General features: G+C 44.5%; 5 protein-coding genes across 5 annotated transcripts; 2 read left to right on the top strand and 3 right to left on the bottom strand.

The window, feature by feature from the left end:
- The first annotated feature begins 423 nt into the window (after positions 1 to 423).
- On the top strand, positions 424 to 4,999 carry LOC108043996 (alkaline phosphatase 4). The gene is made up of 3 exons (XM_044458473.1): positions 424 to 777; positions 2,958 to 3,199; positions 3,492 to 4,999. The coding sequence occupies exons 1-3, from the start codon at positions 621 to 623 to the stop codon at positions 4,869 to 4,871; spliced, it is 1,779 nt and encodes a 592-aa protein (XP_044314408.1). The 5' UTR covers positions 424 to 620; the 3' UTR covers positions 4,872 to 4,999.
- A 224-nt stretch (positions 5,000 to 5,223) lies between these two features.
- On the bottom strand, positions 5,224 to 11,183 carry LOC108043993 (nuclear factor related to kappa-B-binding protein). The gene is made up of 4 exons (XM_017122835.2): positions 9,760 to 11,183; positions 7,018 to 9,496; positions 6,199 to 6,953; positions 5,224 to 6,001 (listed from the first exon to the last, which is right to left on the bottom strand). Exons 1-4 carry the CDS (start codon positions 10,972 to 10,974, stop codon positions 5,471 to 5,473), a joined length of 4,980 nt encoding a protein of 1,659 aa, XP_016978324.2. The 5' UTR covers positions 10,975 to 11,183; the 3' UTR covers positions 5,224 to 5,470.
- A 768-nt stretch (positions 11,184 to 11,951) lies between these two features.
- On the top strand, positions 11,952 to 13,624 carry LOC108043994 (ras-related GTP-binding protein A). Its single transcript, XM_017122836.2, has 4 exons — positions 11,952 to 12,082; positions 12,141 to 12,240; positions 12,308 to 12,692; positions 12,752 to 13,624. The coding sequence occupies exons 1-4, from the start codon at positions 12,071 to 12,073 to the stop codon at positions 13,188 to 13,190; spliced, it is 936 nt and encodes a 311-aa protein (XP_016978325.1). The 5' UTR covers positions 11,952 to 12,070; the 3' UTR covers positions 13,191 to 13,624.
- Positions 13,553 to 15,711, bottom strand: LOC108043995 (beta carbonic anhydrase 1). The gene is made up of 4 exons (XM_017122837.2): positions 15,432 to 15,711; positions 14,426 to 14,510; positions 14,174 to 14,361; positions 13,553 to 14,110 (listed from the first exon to the last, which is right to left on the bottom strand). Exons 1-4 carry the CDS (start codon positions 15,522 to 15,524, stop codon positions 13,709 to 13,711), a joined length of 768 nt encoding a protein of 255 aa, XP_016978326.1. The 5' UTR covers positions 15,525 to 15,711; the 3' UTR covers positions 13,553 to 13,708.
- Positions 15,712 to 16,963: 1,252 nt separating this feature from the next.
- Positions 16,964 to 18,704, bottom strand: LOC108043989 (luciferin 4-monooxygenase-like). Its single transcript, XM_017122832.1, has 3 exons — positions 18,561 to 18,704; positions 17,994 to 18,505; positions 16,964 to 17,927 (listed from the first exon to the last, which is right to left on the bottom strand). The coding sequence occupies exons 1-3, from the start codon at positions 18,702 to 18,704 to the stop codon at positions 16,964 to 16,966; spliced, it is 1,620 nt and encodes a 539-aa protein (XP_016978321.1).
- Positions 18,705 to 18,963: the final 259 nt, after the last annotated feature.

Below are 18,963 nucleotides of genomic sequence, written 5' to 3'. Positions count from 1 at the left end.
CTTTTAAGAAACCTACACATACATTAAATGAAAAATAACTTAAAGTTTAATTCCAACATGGATATACATATAGCAATTTAAAAATGCTTAAATGCCTAAAAAGGCATAGCTGAATAGGTAAAATTTTATTACATTTCCTACATTTTTTTGTTATTTTAGTTTTTGTGTTTAAATGCTAAAACATTTAACTTAGGTGACTTAAACATATTGTACGTGCCCAAAAACCCCTGTGCGGCTTCAATAATATTTTATAAGCGCCCTGGATATAATCCACAATTGCTGGGTATAATTCCCCCACCGCCGAAACGATCGTTCTCCATATGTGTTGGTGCTCGAGCTTCGGGTTCGGCCGATCGGCTGGATGGATATTTTGCCATATAACGGCGCTTGTGGGCCGACTTCGGTGTTAGTCGCTAATTGAGATCCACACGGGACAGAATTTTAGACAACCCGAGACGAAATCGTTCCGCGCACTCGCAGTTCTAATAAAATTCGATGGAATGTTGAAAGAATCTGCGCCTCAAGCTGAGCTGTGATATAAATCCCCATTTAAATAGAAATCACAGTCGCACCAAAAATAGTCGTCTTCAATTGTTCGCGGTTTTTGCGTCAGTGAGAAAATGCATTCCCTGGCATTATTCGGACTTTTATGTGGTGGCCTGATAGCTGTTACTTGGGCCGCAGTCACCACCCAACCACCGCCTCTTATTCGAACCCTGAGTGCTGGAGGAGATATAGGACCTCAGTTCAATGTCGAAAAACCCAAGGAACCAGAAGGTAAGTCTGGGAGCCCACTTACAACGTATCTAAAACGGAAATTTCCTAAACAAACGTGCTAAAACCAGAGTAAAGCACTACGCTTAGAACGTGAAATAATTTAAATTACTTGAACTTGAATGGTTCTCCAGTTCAATTATGCAACGAGAATCTAAACGACTAAACTTGGGTTCTGCTCTATCAAGGTTGCGCTATCTTAAACACTTAAAAAGGCACTTAGATTTACTTTTCAAATTGTGAGGGGTCATTGCAACTCAATGAACAAATTTAACAGAAAATCCAACCGCAAAAATTTAGGTATTGTATCTAGTGGAACAAAAAAGCGTTACAAATTGTACTCCATTATAAAAAAACACTCTGCTCAAATTGCTGTCAGAAAGTAGACTGTTGTCGAACAAACAAATTTATGGGTAAACCGTAGCAAAATTAATCACAAATATTTAATTCCACTAATTGTTTGATTATGCTATGACTTAAGTTAATAATTTGAGTTAACAAGGCATTCAAAAAATCAACCATATAAATAAGTCTACCAGTAGAGAAAAAACTGATTAATCATATACTTTTAATTTCATTGACAAGCCGAAATTAGCAGTCAACAAACGAAGCTTAACTGTAACCTGTCTCAGTGTCGAGGTCGCAGGGCGGTGGGTGGTGGGTGGCAGTGGGTGGAATACACCACCTATACTTAAGCTACCTCAATTGAATATTAATTACATATCGCGAAATGATAATCATCACCGCAAGTAAATCAGCTAATGCACGTTCCGAATCGTGAAAAGGAAATGCAAATGTTATACAAAATTAAAAATTAATTCATATTCTCCCAAAATCCATATTAATCAGAGTTAGATGTGGAACTCTGGTTTTAATTTAAATAAGCTTTTATTAATATTTACCTAGTTTTACAAGTTTACTAAGATCAGATTAAAATCATTATACTTTAATTGCATTTTTTCCACTAAATTAGAATACAGTATAGAATCGTATAAATTAAGCTAATAAAATAAAGATAAGAGAAATAAATAAAGCCTGAGAAATTAAAATGTAAGTGCATATATTAACAAAGACAGACATAAATAAAGATAAGTAAATATAATTCAGATGATAAAATTGAATTTTAGATTTGTGACTTAAAGCAAAAATTATAAAGTTAACGAGCGCATAAATCAAGAAAAGTCGTTGCCACCGAATTGTGGAAAATCTAGAAATTTTTTACGATGCAAAAAAAAAACCCCTAACTAGTCGCATACTTAACAAGAAAGGAAAGCTAACTTCGGACGGAGCCGAAGTTGATATACCCTTGCAGAATATTTTGTAAATTATATTCTTCAAAATTATTCATTTGATGCATTCTTAATACTCATAAAAAGTCCCAATTTCCTAATTTTAAAAACACCAAAGTTATGGCATTTTCAATCGTTCAGTTATATGACAGCTATAAGATATAGTCGGCCGATCATTATGAAATTTTGTATGTCGGATTGATTGGCCAAAAATAAAACCCATAGAAAATCCCAACTTCTTAACTTTACAAACACCAAAGTTATGGCACTTCCGATCAATCAGTTATATGGCGGCTATAGGATATAGTCGTCTGATCCTTATGAAATTCGGTATGTCGGATTGATTGGCCAAAAATAAAACCCATAGAAAATCCCAACTTCTTAACTTTACAAACACCAAAGTTATGGCTTTTCCGATCGTTCAGTTATATGGCAGCTATATGATATAGTCGCCCGATTCGGCTCGTTCCGACTTATATACTACCTGCAATAGAAAAACAACTTTTGGGAAAGTTTCAAGCAGATAGCTTTAAAACTGAGGGACTAGTTTGCGTAGAAACGGACGGACGGACAGACGGACGGACAGACGGACGGACAGACGGACGGACAGACGGACAGACGGACAGACGGACATGGCTAGATCGACTCTCGTGGTGATGCTGATCAAGAATATATATACTTTATAGGGTCGGAAATGTCTCCTTCACTGCGTTGCAAACTTTTGACTGAAATTATAATACCCTCTGCAAGGGTATAAAAACTCAAACTAGAAATGTTCATTTCCAACTGGATCTCACTGGAGATGGGCAATTAATACGTGACATGTTGACTTATCCAACAATTTCCATTCCGATTTAGTTTTAATTAGTTTTCCTATTGCCAATCCGATTTCAGATGCTGAATTTTGGCATAAAGTAGGACTGACGCAGTTGGAAAAGACCATTAAGCAAGCGCAGCGTGTAAAGGATATTTCCTACCAGAAAAAGGCCCGGAATATTATTGTCTTTATTGGAGATGGCATGGGTATATCCACGATCAGTGCCGGTCGCATCTACAAGGGACAGTACTTGAAGCATGGTCATGGCGAGGAGGAGACTCTAGTCTTCGATGACTTCCCAAACACTGGAATGGCCAAGGTAAATTAAATTACATTTTCTTAATAAATTTATTTATAAAAGATATCTCCAAAAATGTCAGCCAATTTTTTCATTAAAAAAAACAGTTTAAATAAGTTTAACAAAACATCTTTTGTGTTGCCTAATGGAGAAGGTTATTCAAGTAAAACTAATTTTAAAAGCTTTTAAAACCGGAACAAATCGGAAAATCGAGAGCAGTGAAAGTAAAAGCCACCGAACCATACAAAATGTGGCTTGACATCTTGGATATTGTATTTATAGGGTTATATTAATGAATATTACTATTTTACAGACCTACAATGTGGACAAACAGGTGCCAGATTCGGCGGGTACGGCCACAGCTATATTTTCGGGCTCCAAAACCCATTACGGAGCCATTGGCTTGGATGCAACGCGTTCGAAGAAGGATGCCCAGCAAGGTCAGGTTCAAAGCGTCATGGAGTGGGCCCAAAAAGAGGGCAAGCGCACGGGAATAGTCACCACCACCAGGATCACACATGCCACGCCCTCCGCCACCTACGCCCACATTTACGACAGAGATTGGGAGTGCGACACGGAGGTTCCCTCGGAATCGGTGGGCATTCATGTAGATATTGCCCGTCAGCTGGTGGAGAATGCCCCTGGAAATCGGTTCAACGTGATCCTGGGCGGCGGAATGTCTCCAATGGGTATCCTTAATGTCTCTGAAGTGCGTAGTACCAATTTCGAAGGACCCACGGAAACTATTTGCACTCGTGGTGATAACAGGAATCTTCCTGCCGAGTGGCTGGCTAATCATGCCAATGATTCAGTGCCTCCAGCTTTGGTACACAACCGCAAGGATCTGCTGAATGTGGATGTTAAGAAAGTTGATCACCTAATGGGTCTGTTCCGGAACAATCATATCACTTACTCCATAGCCAGGGAGGAAGGGGAACCTTCGCTTCTGGAAATGACAGAGACGGCTTTGGGAATCTTGGAAAGGGGTGATGAGTCCAACGGATACGTGCTCCTCGTGGAAGGTGGTCGCATTGATCAGGGTCACCACATGAACTATGCTCGCGCTGCTCTTCATGAGCTCTACGAATTCGATTTGGCAATCCAAGCAGCTGTAAACATCACGGATCCCGATGAAACTTTGATCCTGGTGACGGCAGATCACTCCCACGCGGTAACCTTTAATGGCTATGCCCTCCGAGGAGCTGACATTTTGGGGTCAGCCAACTCTCATGAGAAAGAAGATCCAATGGAATTTGAAACCATATCGTATGCCAATGGCCCCGGTTACTGGGATCATTTGGCCAATGACTCAAAGCCGGAGAATAGCTCAAATTTCTGGATTCAATTCAAGCAATTTACGGAGGAGGAGCGAACTGCTCCCACTTATCGTCATTTGGCAACAGTACCCAGAAAGGACGAAACCCATGGCGGTGAGGATGTGGCCGTTTTTGCCTATGGACCTGGCTCCAGTTTGATTCGTGGCGTCTTCGAGCAGAATTACCTGGCTTACGTAATGAGTTATGCGGGCTGTTTGGGCCCCGCCAAGGACTTCGATTTCTCATGCGAGGATCACAAGGATAAAGAACATGAGAAGCCGGACCAAGTCAAGAGTAGTGCCTCTGTTCTGGGAGCCTCTTTGATTTCCATTTTGGCTGCCGTCCCAATGGCTTTTCTACGCGGTCACATGCTGTAATTAATGTTGGTTTTATTGAATTAATTGTAATTAAAGATTATAGTCTTACGGATTGTGTTGTTGAATGTGAAAGAGTGAGAGAACGGAGTGATCGTTGATATATACCAAATAGAATAACTAACAACTTACATACTGCGTTTGATTTAACGGGTTTTCCATCCATTTAGATTAAAAAAATAAGATTACATCTGACATATTTAAAAACAAGCCCATACTTTTTAAATATCTTGCGGATATTACTGAGTATAGTATAATATTTCCAAAAAAAATGTACAGAAAAATCCTGCTATTTTGGTCTTTACTTACCAAAAGATTTTCTGGCTACATTTGTACAGCAAGAAAACATTATCTCTCTGGTTTCATCTGAGTTTTATTGGGTGTCTCTATATTAATATTTATTTTATAAACTGTTCCATAAAATTGGTTGCTGGATGGGACTTTTCTATCGCTGTCCATTATTTTTACTTAGTACGAAGCAATATTTGCAAACTTTCTGCCTACATAGATAAATTACACGAGTTGTTAAAACAAAATCGAAGAAAGTTTAACCAAGGAAGGGTAAACAACGTGGTTAACAAGCCTCTCCGCTCCTGAGCCTCCTAGTTGCCACTGCCCGTGGCCGTCTTGAGAACCGTGGCGGGGATCAGTTTTGTGGTCAGCGCCTTGCCTCCCGTCTCTCCGGCCACCGTCGTCACGGAGATTTTTCCGCCCGCTGCTGCACCAGCTGCCGCCGCTGTGGCCATGGGTATCACTTTTAAGCTGGACAGCGGCTTCAGGTTCATGCCCTGCAGTCCCGGCGAGAAGAAGAGCTGCCCGCCGTTGCCTTGCACGGCGAACACAAGATTGTTGCCAGTCGTCGCCGTCGCTGTCGCCGCTGGAGTTGCTGTCGCGGTGGTGCTAACGATGCTACAGTTTGCGGTACTCCCGATCTGCTTATTGGCCACCAGCACGTTCTTGGCCAGGCGCAGTGTTTGTGTGCCTCCCGCTCCGATTAACACCGTCTTGGGCGCCGTCACCATGCCGCCAGTGGAAGTGGTTGCACTGTTGCTACCGCTGTTGGTGGCCAGCCGCAGGAGTTGGTTGCCCATAATGACGGTCTGTACAGGTGCCCCGGTACCTCGCGCGGAAATCTGTAAGATAGGAATTATAATATTAAACTTAATATCATTGTAATCAATTTCTAACGATAATAATATAAACGGTTTAAAAGAAGCCACTTTGATGTAAAGGTATTTTTTAAAGTCGGGTAGTGGGTAATGAAGCATAGTTTACATAGTTTTCATCTGTTAGTTTAGTTTTATGTGATGGTATTATTGTGATTACTCACCGCGCCCTGCAGCTTTACGGTCTGACCGCCAATCACAATGTTCTGAGTCGTTCGCACGCCTGAGTTCACCACTCCCGAGCCGGTAACCACAGCTCCTCCGCCTCCCACTGCCGCCACCGCTGTGGTTGTCGCCGTTGTGGTCTGGGTGGTGGCCACACCGCAGCCGCCCAGCTGTTTCAACGTCTTGGCGTGCAGGAGCAATGGTTTTCCCGGCAGCACCGTCGTCTTGCCAATTATCTTTGGCACCATGTTTGACATGCCACCAGCTGCAGTGGTCGTACTGGTCGCATTCACAATACGTGCCATTGTGGGCAACTGCTTGGTCGCCTGGTTGGGATTTAGGGTAATCACATTCCCCGACGACGATGTGGCCAACTGGAAGATATTGTTGCCAGAGTTGGTGATAAGTTTTGCTCCAGCAGGTTGCTTTTGGAGGAGACTATCCAGAGTTATGATTTGCCCGCCAGCTTGAGGGGAGTTGCCTACTCCCACTACTCCTCCAGTTCCTACCGCAGTCGCTGGAGTTGCTCGAATCACACGCGTTGCATTTCCCCCCAGAGCAGTTAGTGTACCAGATTGGTTGGTGGCCATCACGGGTTGCTTGAAGTTCTGTAACACAATCCTCTGCTGCTGCGGCGATGAACTCGTCGTTGCTTTGGCCACCGAGCCACTCGGCGATGTGGTGAGTATTTTTGGTGCTGCTTTCGTCAGCGACTGGAATACGATCTTTTTGTTCGAGGAAATGGCCGTGTTGCCTATTAAGAAATAAGGATGATATTACTCAATCGGGTTCTAAAATACACAAGTGACCACACTCACCGACAATAATTCTTTGCTGCTGTGAGTTCAGGGCAGGACTCGTACTGTTCACCTTCTGTTTTAACTGTTGCTGCTGCTGCTGGAGACTGGCGAATGCCTGGGGCGACATCTTCACGATGGTTCCGCCCCCGGTAACAGGCGAACTCGTGGTGATGGTCACGGGATTTGCAGTTTCCGTGACGGAAATACTAGTAACCGGTTTGCTGGCAACAATGGATACTGCACCGATCTTCTGCTGAACAGGTCGCACTGTCTGGGATTGCGGCACTACCCGGGGACCGAGGATTTGTACAGAGGCGGGCTTGGGACTCGTTGCGGCATTGCCAGATACGGCGGCGCCACCAGCAGGCAGCAGCCGGATAATGTTCTTCGGCATTTGGGGACGCGGGGTGATGGTGAGAGCTTTGGGTTTCCCAGTAATCGGTTGCACCTTCACATGCTGACCCTGCTGCTGTTGAACGTGCTGCTGTTGCTCCAGCGGGATGATAAAGTTTCCTATCTTGTTGCCGGGAGCGGGCTTCTTAATGGTCAGCTTCTTGGCTACTGCTTGCGGTGCGGATCCTGCTGCTTGAGTCGGATTTGTTGCTACATGCACGGTTTGCAAGCCACTTGGGGTGGACACCAAAATGGGCGTAGTATTTCGGGTTGGACTGATCTTAGAGATCGCAAAGCTGCCGGTTTTGGGAGTGCCCAACTGTCGTTGAACGGGCGATGGAGCTGCGTTGGGAACGCCCACGGGTTTGAGCAGAGATTTCTGTACCTGCTGTAGTTGGATTTGATTCGGATTAAGATTGGTTGAGGCGGTCACAATTGTTCCTGTACTGGGCGTTCCAGGCGGTATATGATACTTTAGGGGCGGCACTGGCGGACATTTAACGGCCAGTGGCTTCTTCACATGCAGCGAAGCACCCACTGGAAGTTGCACCGAAACGGGAATTGGTGAAACCACTGCGGGCACCAAGGCGGGAGGTTGCTCCTGTTGGTGATCCACTACCATTCCGGAGCTTTCGACGCCGTCAGGGATCTTTGGCCTGTTTAGCTGCTTCCTCTGCTGCTGCTTCTGCTTCACCAAGGTCTGGTTATGTCGATGCATCTTCTCGAATTCCGCTTCGCTGCGATTGCGATGCAAATAGATCCAGATCTTGCGCCTGGCATCGTACTTCACGCAAGGATCCTGACCACCGTGCATCCGATCCAAAGCACCACTCACGATGGTCTGAAGTACATTGTCCGCAGCTTGTTGACTGACGTACTGGGAGCACTTAAGCAGCTCTGAGATCTCCGAGCGGGTTCCCTCTCCGTTGGGCAGCCGGGCGGTGGCATCACGCACCAGGGTGAGAATGGTCACAAACGGAGGTCGGTCATCGACCATGACGGCATGACCCCTTGCTTTGTTCAGTGGCAGACTTTGGGTATAGATTCCTTTGACTGGACCCACCACACTCTCATACCCATTGAGACGATAGGTGAACGGTCGATGCGGGTACTCGAAGCGTATCCGCTCCTGCCGCTGGAACTCCAGCATCTCCGCCTGGCTGGCTGAGCGCACGGTCCAGGTGGTGGGACATCTTGGAGGAGGCGTTGGCGATGCGTCCACCAGAGAATTTAAATGAGCATTCGAATTCAGAGCAGGACTAAGTTGCGACTGCTCCTCCCTTTGGGTTCGCAACCAACACTGACACAGGCTGAGGAGTCGCGCATCGGAGTCCCGGCCAGCTCCTATCCATTGGTAGATCCCCAACTGAGTTTTGTGCTCAATATAGGGAACATAATCCGCCGGCACAGAGCCGGAATCACCCGATATGAAACTAATAGCCGATTGTAGCAACTTGGACCAATCCGGCACGAATCTCGGCCACTCCCCGGTGGGTATCGAGGCATCCGAGTTGATTTCCCGCCAGCTCGCCAGCAGGATTTGCAGTTCCCCGTAGGTAAGCCGGTGCTGCGGTGTGGATACAAACAGATCCCTCAACAGCGAGAAGAAGGAGGCGGGTCGGGGTGAGGCTGGCGGTCGAATCAGCAATTCCCGGGTGGGACTGCCGGTGATGTGACCAGCAGTTGCAGGAGCAGCAGCAGCAAGCTTGCTCGATAGATTGGGTGCAAGCGTGGGACTCGCCTTGGAAACTATCGGTCCATTCAAAGGCTCCAGCTTGGGTACAGGATGAGGAAGAACAACTGGTGCGGGTATAACTTTCTTTGGCATAGGCAGTGGCTCCTTGGGTGGCACATGCTCCTCTGGCTGATCCTCAGGCGCTCGTCGTCCGTAAAGCTGCTGCAGCTCGTCCATCAGCATGGGCTCCTCATCCGCAAACTCGCTCTTCACTGCCGTACCTCCAATGGGCACAAGGGCAGGTGGATCAGGATTGAGGCGTGCCATAAGCGCTTTTGGTTTCCGACCCGGCTTAAAGCTTCCCACAAACTGCGCACGAGTGCAGATGTCGCGCAGACGCACCTCCGAAGTATCGAACTCGGGACTTTCCTAAAATAGAAAATGGATTATAAATATATGTGAGCAGTAACTAAAGCTCGGAACACCATTTGTGTTCTCATCTTCTTCATAAGGTTAGGGTTTCTGTTTACGAATTTTTATACAATTTTGTTCGAAAAATTAAAAAGAACAATTTTTATAAAAAATCAAATTACCAACTTGAGCTCCAACTAAACAAATATCAAAATTTGACTATAAAGGTTTCAAGAAGATAGATATGCGAGCTTTATTTACATAACAAGCCAACAACTTACAGGTTGTTCCAATTTCCGCCGCTTGTAGTCCCTCAAATACTTCCGGAAGTTCTTGTCGTTGAGCTGGGGTATCCTCTCCGCCTGCATGGAGCGCAGCACCAGGTCATCGTCCACACCCAATCGCCGCTTGAAGAAGGTGTTGTAAATGCATTTCTTGTCTGCCGCATTCGATGGTCTGCCAGGGCCTACTGGCTCCGGAGCCTTTGGCTCCTCCAACTTGAATTCCTGCGGTGTCTTGGCCAAGCGGTCCATCAACTGGGCGCACTCCTCATCCTCTTCCTCCTCCTCAGCACTGATGTCCCCGGGCTTTGCGTCCAGCTCGCCCATGAGATCTAGCAGCTCCTGGGCGTACCTTTTCTTCGCTCTTTGCGAGCAAAATCGATTTTCTATGGACAGTGCGGGCGGCTTCCTTTTGCAGGGGCGTGGTTTGGGCAGGTATTTTCCAAAGGTGCCTTCAGCGGGCGGGGCAGAGGAGTAGGCATGCTGAAGGAGCTGTTCTCTGGACAGAAAAAGCTCCTTGGCCAGCTGGCTCAAGCGTTCGGCTTGTTGAAAACGGAATTCTCTTCTGCCGGAGTGTTGGATACTCCGCCGGAGCTGCAGGACATCCGGTCGCAGGTTGCCCTCCTCCAGCTGTCGTTGAAGTTGAAGCAGCGGCGACTGCCCAAAGCGCTGGAGGCCACCATTGAAGAGCTGCACCAGAGTGCGCTGCTGTTCGGCGCCCGCCTGAGCCTGTCCAGAGACCAAGCCGGAAAAGTCCGGCAGCAGGGGCTGCAGACGGGCCTGCAGATGATGAGGCAGCAATTGCCAGGTTTCCAACGAGAAGAACTCATGGAAAATGGCCGAATTCTCGCAAAGGCCCCGCGGCAGCCGGAAGACTTGCCTTCCATTTATTTGCGCCAGCTCCAGTTCGTCCGACTGACAGGTGGTGGTGTCGTCCTCCGTCTCCGAGCCACTGGCCGCATCCTGGTCGGTCATGTCCTCGTCCTCGCCATCTGGGTCCTCGTCCGGCGAACCACTGGAGGAATCCGTGGAGCTGCTGCTCGAGGTGCGACTCCGCTGGCTGCTGGCCGTGCTGCTCCCACTGTCGCTCATCCGGCCATCGCCCTCCTCCTCCTCATCGGAATCCACGCTCCGATTCGGGTTCAGATGGCGATCTGGATTCCCATTGGCATTTGGGTTCGGCCTGGGCACTTTGTTTATGTTTATGTTGCTCATCGAATCGCCAGGAATTCGCCACCAGAATTTTCTTCGCAAGCAGCGATTTTTTCTCTACACTAACTTATAATTTTTGTCTCTTACGCCTCGTTATATCAATCAGCCAGCGTTAGCTGCTGGTTTTCTTCTTTTTTTATTGTTAAGCATGTTTTCTCTGCGATTTTTCGCCATTCACCGGGACCCGCGGCCACGCTAGTGGTGGCACTAAGTGGCGGTGGTGGTTGGCCCACTTGTGCGGTTTGAAAAAAGAGAATTTTTTCATTTTAGGGGTTAATTTTCGCTGTTACGAAAGGTTTTTGGGTTGGGGTTTTGGAAATTGCGTTATACTCAAGTGAAATGTCAAATAAAAAACCCTGTTTTCCAACAAGATAGAGGTGGACGATGAAGCGGCCTTGAATGGTTTTCGCTCCCTGTGACTGCATCTTATCGGTATTCATTTTGTCGAACATCTATGTTACAAGATGGTTTTGTAAACAAATTAAACCAGAAATACCCAAATATAAAATGTAATTAATGTAAGACATTGTTTCATATGCCTATTTTTAAAATCATTTGTGTGTTCCCAACGATTTTTTAGAAACAATCTTAAGTCAAGCTGATTCTTGGCGCTCCCTTTTGAAACTATTAGCGGTTTGGTTCTTGGATAGTTATTTATACTGCGAAAACCGGAAACTTTTAATTTTACAATAATCAAAAGATACTTGATGCTTTCTGTTATTCCATTACTCAATTAATTAAGTTTTTATTGATTGATTCCAATGGGTATTATAAGCCAAAAGTTTTCAACGCAGTAAAGGAGTCATTTCCGACCCTACAGAGTGTATATATTAGCGCTTAGCATCACCAAGTGAGACTTTTGAATTGTTTTTATTTATTTTAATTAATTACACAGGCTTAGGGTATTCCTTTTTTATATTTGGTTTGTTCGGTGGAAAGATAACGGTACAGGAACTAGTTGAAAAAGCCAATCTTCTGAAACCAAATCATCGATATTTTCGACTGGGTCATCGGAGGTGGGACATCTCTACTCTCTCTACTATTTGTTTTTATTGTTGATTATATTATTTTCCTGGAGATCTAAAAAACTGGCACTACAATGAAGAAAAAGGTGGGGTCTTTGCCTATTCCAGTTAAAAGATTGAAGTACCATCTATTTGCATTATCAGGTGTTGCTAATGGGGAAGAGCGGATCGGGGAAGACCAGCATGCGCTCCATTATCTTCGCTAACTATATCGCCCGTGATACGACACGCCTTGGAGCAACAAGTGAGTAATCGTAATGCTATATAATCGGAAGGGGGAACTGATCCTAGAGCACAATATATACTCGCAGTCGATGTGGAGCACTCGCATGTGCGGTTTCTGGGCAACCTGGTGCTCAATCTCTGGGACTGCGGTGGCCAGGAGGGCTTCATGAAGCAGTACTTTGCCCAGCAGCGCGACAACATCTTTCGCAATGTGGAGGTGCTCATCTATGTGTTCGACGTGGAGAGCCAGGAGATCGAGCGCGACATACACTACTATCAGAGCTGCCTGGAGGCACTGCTCCAGAACTCGCCGGAGGCCAAGATCTTCTGCCTGGTGCACAAAATGGATCTGGTCCCGGAGGAGCATCGCGAGAACGTTTTCACGGAGCGTATGGAAGATCTCATCAAGCTGTCGAAACCCGGCAATGTCACTTGTTTCCGCACCAGCATTTGGGACGAAACACTATACAAGTTAGTAATGGCTTAGTTACCATAGGGGATTCCGAACTTTAACCCCTTATTGATTGCAGAGCTTGGTCTTCCATTGTCACCATGCTAATACCAAATGTGGCCGCCCTGGAGAACTCAGTGACTCACTTCGCCAATGTGATTGAGGCCGATGAGGTGCTGCTGTTCGAGAAGGCCACTTTCCTGGTGATTTCCCATTGCCAGAGCAAGAAAAACCGCGATTCGCATCGCTTCGAGAAGGTGTCAAACATCATTAAGCAGTTTAAGCTTAGCTGCTCTAAGCTGGGCGCCAAGTTCCAATCGATGGAGGTGCGCAATAGTGCTTTCGCCGCTTTCATTGATACCTTCACCAGCAACACCTATGTAATGGTGGTCATGTCGGATCCCACGCTGCCCTCTGAGGCCACTCTGGTCAACATTCGCAACGCCCGAAAGTACTTCGAGGAGCTGGAGAACCCGAGCAACAGTGCCATGAACCACCACGGGCACAAGTACCATTGATGGCGATAGGAATATCATTGTTTTCCGTAACCCAAATTGCCGTTCTCCGTTCAAAAGACATGAAAACCGTCTATTGTTGTGCACACATCGAAGCGCCCAAGGTGCCGCCCCCAAAGTCTTACCGCTTCCCGTAATGATAAATACGTATATATGTATATATCGCTCACTTACTGCCAGACTGTCCTAATGGCTTACGGTGCAGAATATACTGCTCATACATTTGTTAAAACTTGCTTCACTTCTGCCATCTTCACATGAGACCTATGTAAATTTAGACTTTTAATAGCTTTTTTGAGTTATTGCAGTCTGTTAGTAAGTGAGCGATGGATAGCCATCTCCTTCGTTGATTTTTCGTAGATTTGTAAGTTGAAACCTTCGTAGGCCTTAAGTTTATATACAAAAAACAATTACACACTTATAAATACACAAAACAATCCTAACAATTTGTCACTTGTAAATGCCGAACGCGGTATAAGGCCCACATATCACAGATAATCCAGTTCGTCCGCCGGCGGTGCCTACGAATAGAATCTCCTGACCTCTTCGGATAATCGATCCACGGTGTCCTCATCGACAGGCAGAAATCGTTTGGCGCCACGACTAAAGTAATAGATGTCACCGGTGTAAATGTCAAACCAAAGGGCATGGATGTGCAGATCGTGGGACTCTAGTCGAGCCTTTAGGAATCCGTAGGAGGCAATGTTGGACATCTGCTGCAGTGTATTGATCTGTGACAGCTTGTCCTCCACGGCGAACTTTTGCTCCTCATCGATGTAGGCCACAAAGCGACGCAGAGGCGTTTCCGACGAGAAGATCAGGGGATCCTTCATGCCGGCGTTGCGCCACTCCTGGAACCTCTCTAAGCTAGTGTTGGCATGGGTGCACAGCCAGGATCGCAAGGGTGAAAGGCGACGGTTTCGCTGGTGGAGAAAGGTGAGTTCGTTAGTTATTAGAATGTTGGCTAATATAAAAACTATGAATACCTTGGATGCGAAATCAGGGTCTCTTAATTGATAAAGCAGATTCATGGCCTTGCAATCGCTGTGCCCACAAACAATTATGTGTCGTATGTCATTCACCACACATCCCAATTCCAGAGCTGCCGGTTCGCAGCTGAAGTATTCATCCTGGAAGTGCTGGGCATGTGGTATCAGATTGCCAGCATTACGGACTTATCCGTGGGAATAGACAGGAATGTTAAGCTATAAATAATCGCCTCGACTAGAGTTACTCACCCACAAACATATCGCCCACATGGGTGTCCGTGTACCTGGTGGGAATCATCCTACTGTCCATGCAAGTAAAAAATACGGCCTTGGGCTAAAAGATAAAGCGTATCAGTAGTTAAATCACATAGATATCGGCCAGTGCGTGAATATTCTCCCAATATAGCCACCGAAAGTTATGACATACTTGGCAATTGGCCAAACCAAAGCGTCAATGGGCTCGGTTCAAGGCTGGCCAACGGGGAAATTCGAAAACATTGAGAATTTTGATGGGGTAGCATATCTTGGGAATGACATGTGCAACTTATGTCCGTATTTCCTACATAACTCGGGTCAATATAATAGCCCCAAAGAAATATGGAAGATTACTTGTTATAATTAAAATACATAAATACATAAAATACATGTACATTAAATTTAAAGAATTATTTAAATTACATTTTCTAAAAACAAAACTATTTTTGGTCATTAAATTAACAGATATTTTTAAACAATGGTACCATTTTACCTACTTTAAGAAAGTTTACAACATGTTTAACTGTATTAAAACATTTAAAAACCATTCAAAACAACATGACTAAGTTTATTAAAACTATTTTAAAGGTATAGTGAGATTTCACATATTTTCAATTAGAACACAATTAATTTGATAATTAGCTGAGGTGCAATGCACGAAACTCAAGAGCACCGAAAAGCAATCAGTTAAGTATATAAAAATAAAATTTAATATTAAACAAACAAAAGGGGGTGTTAGGGGGTGAATTGGTGGTCAACCGGTTTGCCTGTGTTGTTTGTTTACCAAATAAAAAATAAAAGAGAGCGGATATAAAGAGAGCAAATTAGGAGAGCGCAAGGTTTGCGACAGACATGTCGAAAAAATGTGATAATGATATAAAATACAGGCGATAGTATAGTTCCCCACAAGGTAAAAACATGTTCTCAGGTTTTTTTGTGAGTGTGAAAAAAATTCTAAACATTTTTTCCGAAATCTTGACCTATAAAACGTATTGCTCACCTCTGGATTATCGCGCACTTTCTGGAACTCTTTGACCATTTGCTCGCGTGTGGTATTCCTGTACCTCATAATTCCCCTCAAAATACGCTCCATTTTAAACTTCTTTTTTGGAGGGGTTTCGTTAATCTTAATTTGACACTTTTATTGCACGCACTTTAGCAACAGAATTGATTTTTCTTGATTTATGTATAATAACGAAGCGTCCGCGTTTAACAAAAATTACGGTGGAGCTCGGTTGACGGCGGTGGAGCACTTAAATCGGAATTGTTGCTTCCAAAACATGCGATGAACTTAGCGAGCAGCTGTTGTTGTCTCTCTGGGAGAGTGCTCCCCATTCTCTTAGGGAGCCGTTCTCTTGGGGAGCACACAAGAGAAAGATTATGAGAGAGAAAAACGCTAAGCAATTGGGGATAATTTTTAGGGTGCTAACTTTTTCCCATTTATAAATAAACATCTGCGTTCAGAGTTAAAATGTTAGAGTTAATTAAATCTGTTAAATTATTCTGAACAAACATAATATATTTTTAGAATCTAGACACATTGAAAAATTCAAATTAAATTAAACCATAGATTTATATAATCAATAAATCAAATAAATCAAGAAATGTTGATCCATTGATTGAAACTAAAATTAGTAACCAGCTAATATTTTTAAACATCTGCTAATTTTGTAAAGCAATTAAGAGAGTGATTTCTTTATGAAAGAGAGAACACTTTTGCAAAACAAAAGTTTGGACACTCCTTCTAGAAATGTTTCGTAAGTAAATATTACTATAGGGAGCGGAAATCAATAGCATTTCTCTGAGCTAACATCTCTGGCAAGTTCCAGACAGTCGACTGACGACAAAAGTCAACTTATTCGCCAGACTGGGCTTATCAGTGGAGCAAGTGGGAAACGAATCGAAGAGATGATGATGTTGGTGTTATGGCTTCCTCGTTTTCTATTTATTTTGCGTCCGTTTTTCCTAATCAATGCTTTTGATTGAACTTTCTGATGACTTCCCAAATCATTATGGGTCAAGGTCTTTCTAGCTTGTAGTCTTTTGATAATGTGTGGTACAGAATCGAAAGAAAGAATATCAGTAGCTTCTTCCTTTCGAATTTTATCTGTAACTAATTCATAGTTTTCTTGCCACACTTAAAAATTGTAATTGACCTTTAACTCAGATACTTACGAACTTTTTATAAATTACAAAACTAATCATTACGAATCCTAGTTATTCGTCTTTGAATAAGCAAAATATATTTCGTTTCAAAAGTGAGCCAAAAGTCAAAAATCCGGTAGCAGACGAAATAAAGATTGGCGAGCCCCAACAAAAATGGTCTACATCGTTTCTACATGATATCTACAAACTGCAAAAGCGCCACCTGTCCAATGGTGGAGCCACTCTAAATGTAATTTTCAAAATCTGTACGTATACTCTTAAAAATATGTTAAAATAAATAATTTATTCCATTGTTTTTAATGTTTAGATAGCTTTATAAGCTGAGAAAAGACATTTTATTGCTTGTAAAATATTTGGGCTTTGGTTCTATGTAATTATCTGGATACCCTTTGCTTGAAGAAAGTATTCCTTGTTGGCAGCACGGTTTGTTTTTCCATTGGGACTTCTCTTCAGGTCGTCAACAATTAAGCATCCGGCGTGCAGTCTTAAAAAATCAGTCACTGCATGCTGAGCCACATAGTCCTCCACGTCCTTTTCGCTGATCAGGACATTCGGCTTCCTGACGACAGTTGCTGCTCCCTCGTCACCATTTTCCACGCCCCAAATGCCAAAGGCACAGACCTCAGCCACGCCAGGCATTCGGGAAATCAGTTCTTCCAACTCGTTCGGATAGTACTTGTTGCTTTGGTACTTGAGTAAGTCCTTCTTTCGCTCCACTACGTACAAGAACCCATCGTTATCCACGTATCCAAGGTCTCCGCTGTGAAGCCAGTTGTCCTTGTAGATTTCTTTCGTTGCCTCCGGGTTTCCATAGTATCCCGGCCAAAAGATTCCCTTGTTTATGCACACCTCGCCCTCCTCGTTGGGTCCCAATTTATCGCCTTGGTCGTCGATAATCTTAATCTTGTAGCCAGGACACGGACGACCCACCGAATTGGGCTTGGCATCGAAGTTCCAGTTAAGGGTGGCAAAGGATCCTAACTCTGAAAAGCCATATCCAAAGTGTAGGATGCCACCACCCACTTTTCTGCCGAGTTTCTTCTGCACTTCCCTGGTACATCGCCCACCGGTGTAAAAATAAGAACGTAGGCTCTGTAAATTGGCTTTCTCAAAAGCCGGGCAATTAGCAATTGCTGCCATTTGGGCTGGAGTCTGCACAAGCCAGGAAACCTGGTACTCCTCGATTATGCGAAGAATCTCGGACGGATCGAAAGGTTTCTCAGTTACAATGCGCTTCGTGCTGAAAACACCTGCGGAAATCACGGCCAGCAAACCCAAGGCCCACTCCAGAGAACTGGATCCGAATTGGATATCTGCGGTAGAAAGGTTTCTGTAAAATGTTATATGGTTAACACATTTGTACCTTAAAACTAACTGATATTTTATGTATGCTTACGTAAAGCCACTTAGAATGCTTCGGTGGTTGGTCATCACAACAGCCTTGGGAGTGCCGGTTGTGCCAGAAGTGCTGAGTATGGCGATCGGGTGGGTGTTTCCTTGTTTTAAGCTTGTGGGCCTGAATCCTTCTTCCGCCGGCGTCTTCAAAACTTCCTGGATACTGATAGCGCCCTTTGGATGATTTCGCATTGTGACAATCTTCACATCCAACTTGGCGGTAGCTGCCCGAACTTTTTCGTACTCATCACCATCGCAGAAAATAATGCGTGGCTTGGTGTTTTGGAACAGCTTCTCAATAATTTCGGTTAAATAGGCGGGGTTGAGCGAGTGCAGGGCGATTCCGTTGAAAAAGCAGGCGTAGGCGACGGCCGAAATGTGGGTGGTATTCCGAGCAATAATCCCCACGATGTCTCTCTGAGTCAAATCCAAGTTGCGCATAAAAGTGGCGATGCGAATAGCATTGTTCAACAGATCCTCCCGTAAAAGGATCGTTTTCTCCGAGTCTGATACCTGCAAAAGTTCTCTATATTGTCGGGATAACTCTTTAGCGTTCCATTTCACAAACCTGCGCTACACTCTTGGGATGGCGAACCATTTCCTGAAAGATTATTTCGCCAATAGACAGATCCTCGCCGAATTGGGACTTCTCCTTTTCACTGCTCCAAATCTTGTCCACGGCATCGTAGTGCGTTTTTGGCTGATATGACATTGTTGCCACCGACTTCGAAATGGTTCTAAATTCGCAGCCCAATTCGTTTATATACTTTCGCGAAAACTGATAAGGTAAATCGTAAAGCAATCTAATCTATGTAGAAAGGTAAATTGCGAAATATTCGCGATCTATTAAAAGTGAAATGACTGGCAAATTTTTCGCTTTTATCTGTAGCATATGAGACTCACAGAATCTTAGTTGGTTTTTGGATTTCGAGTTTAATGCTGTTGGTTTTTCTTATCAATACATTTAATAG

This window comes from Drosophila rhopaloa, unplaced genomic scaffold (assembly GCF_018152115.1).
Source record: "Drosophila rhopaloa isolate 14029-0021.01 unplaced genomic scaffold, ASM1815211v1 contig_167, whole genome shotgun sequence".
Classification (NCBI taxonomy): domain Eukaryota; kingdom Metazoa; phylum Arthropoda; class Insecta; order Diptera; family Drosophilidae; genus Drosophila; species Drosophila rhopaloa.
This window is presented reverse-complemented; position numbering and strand designations above follow the sequence as displayed.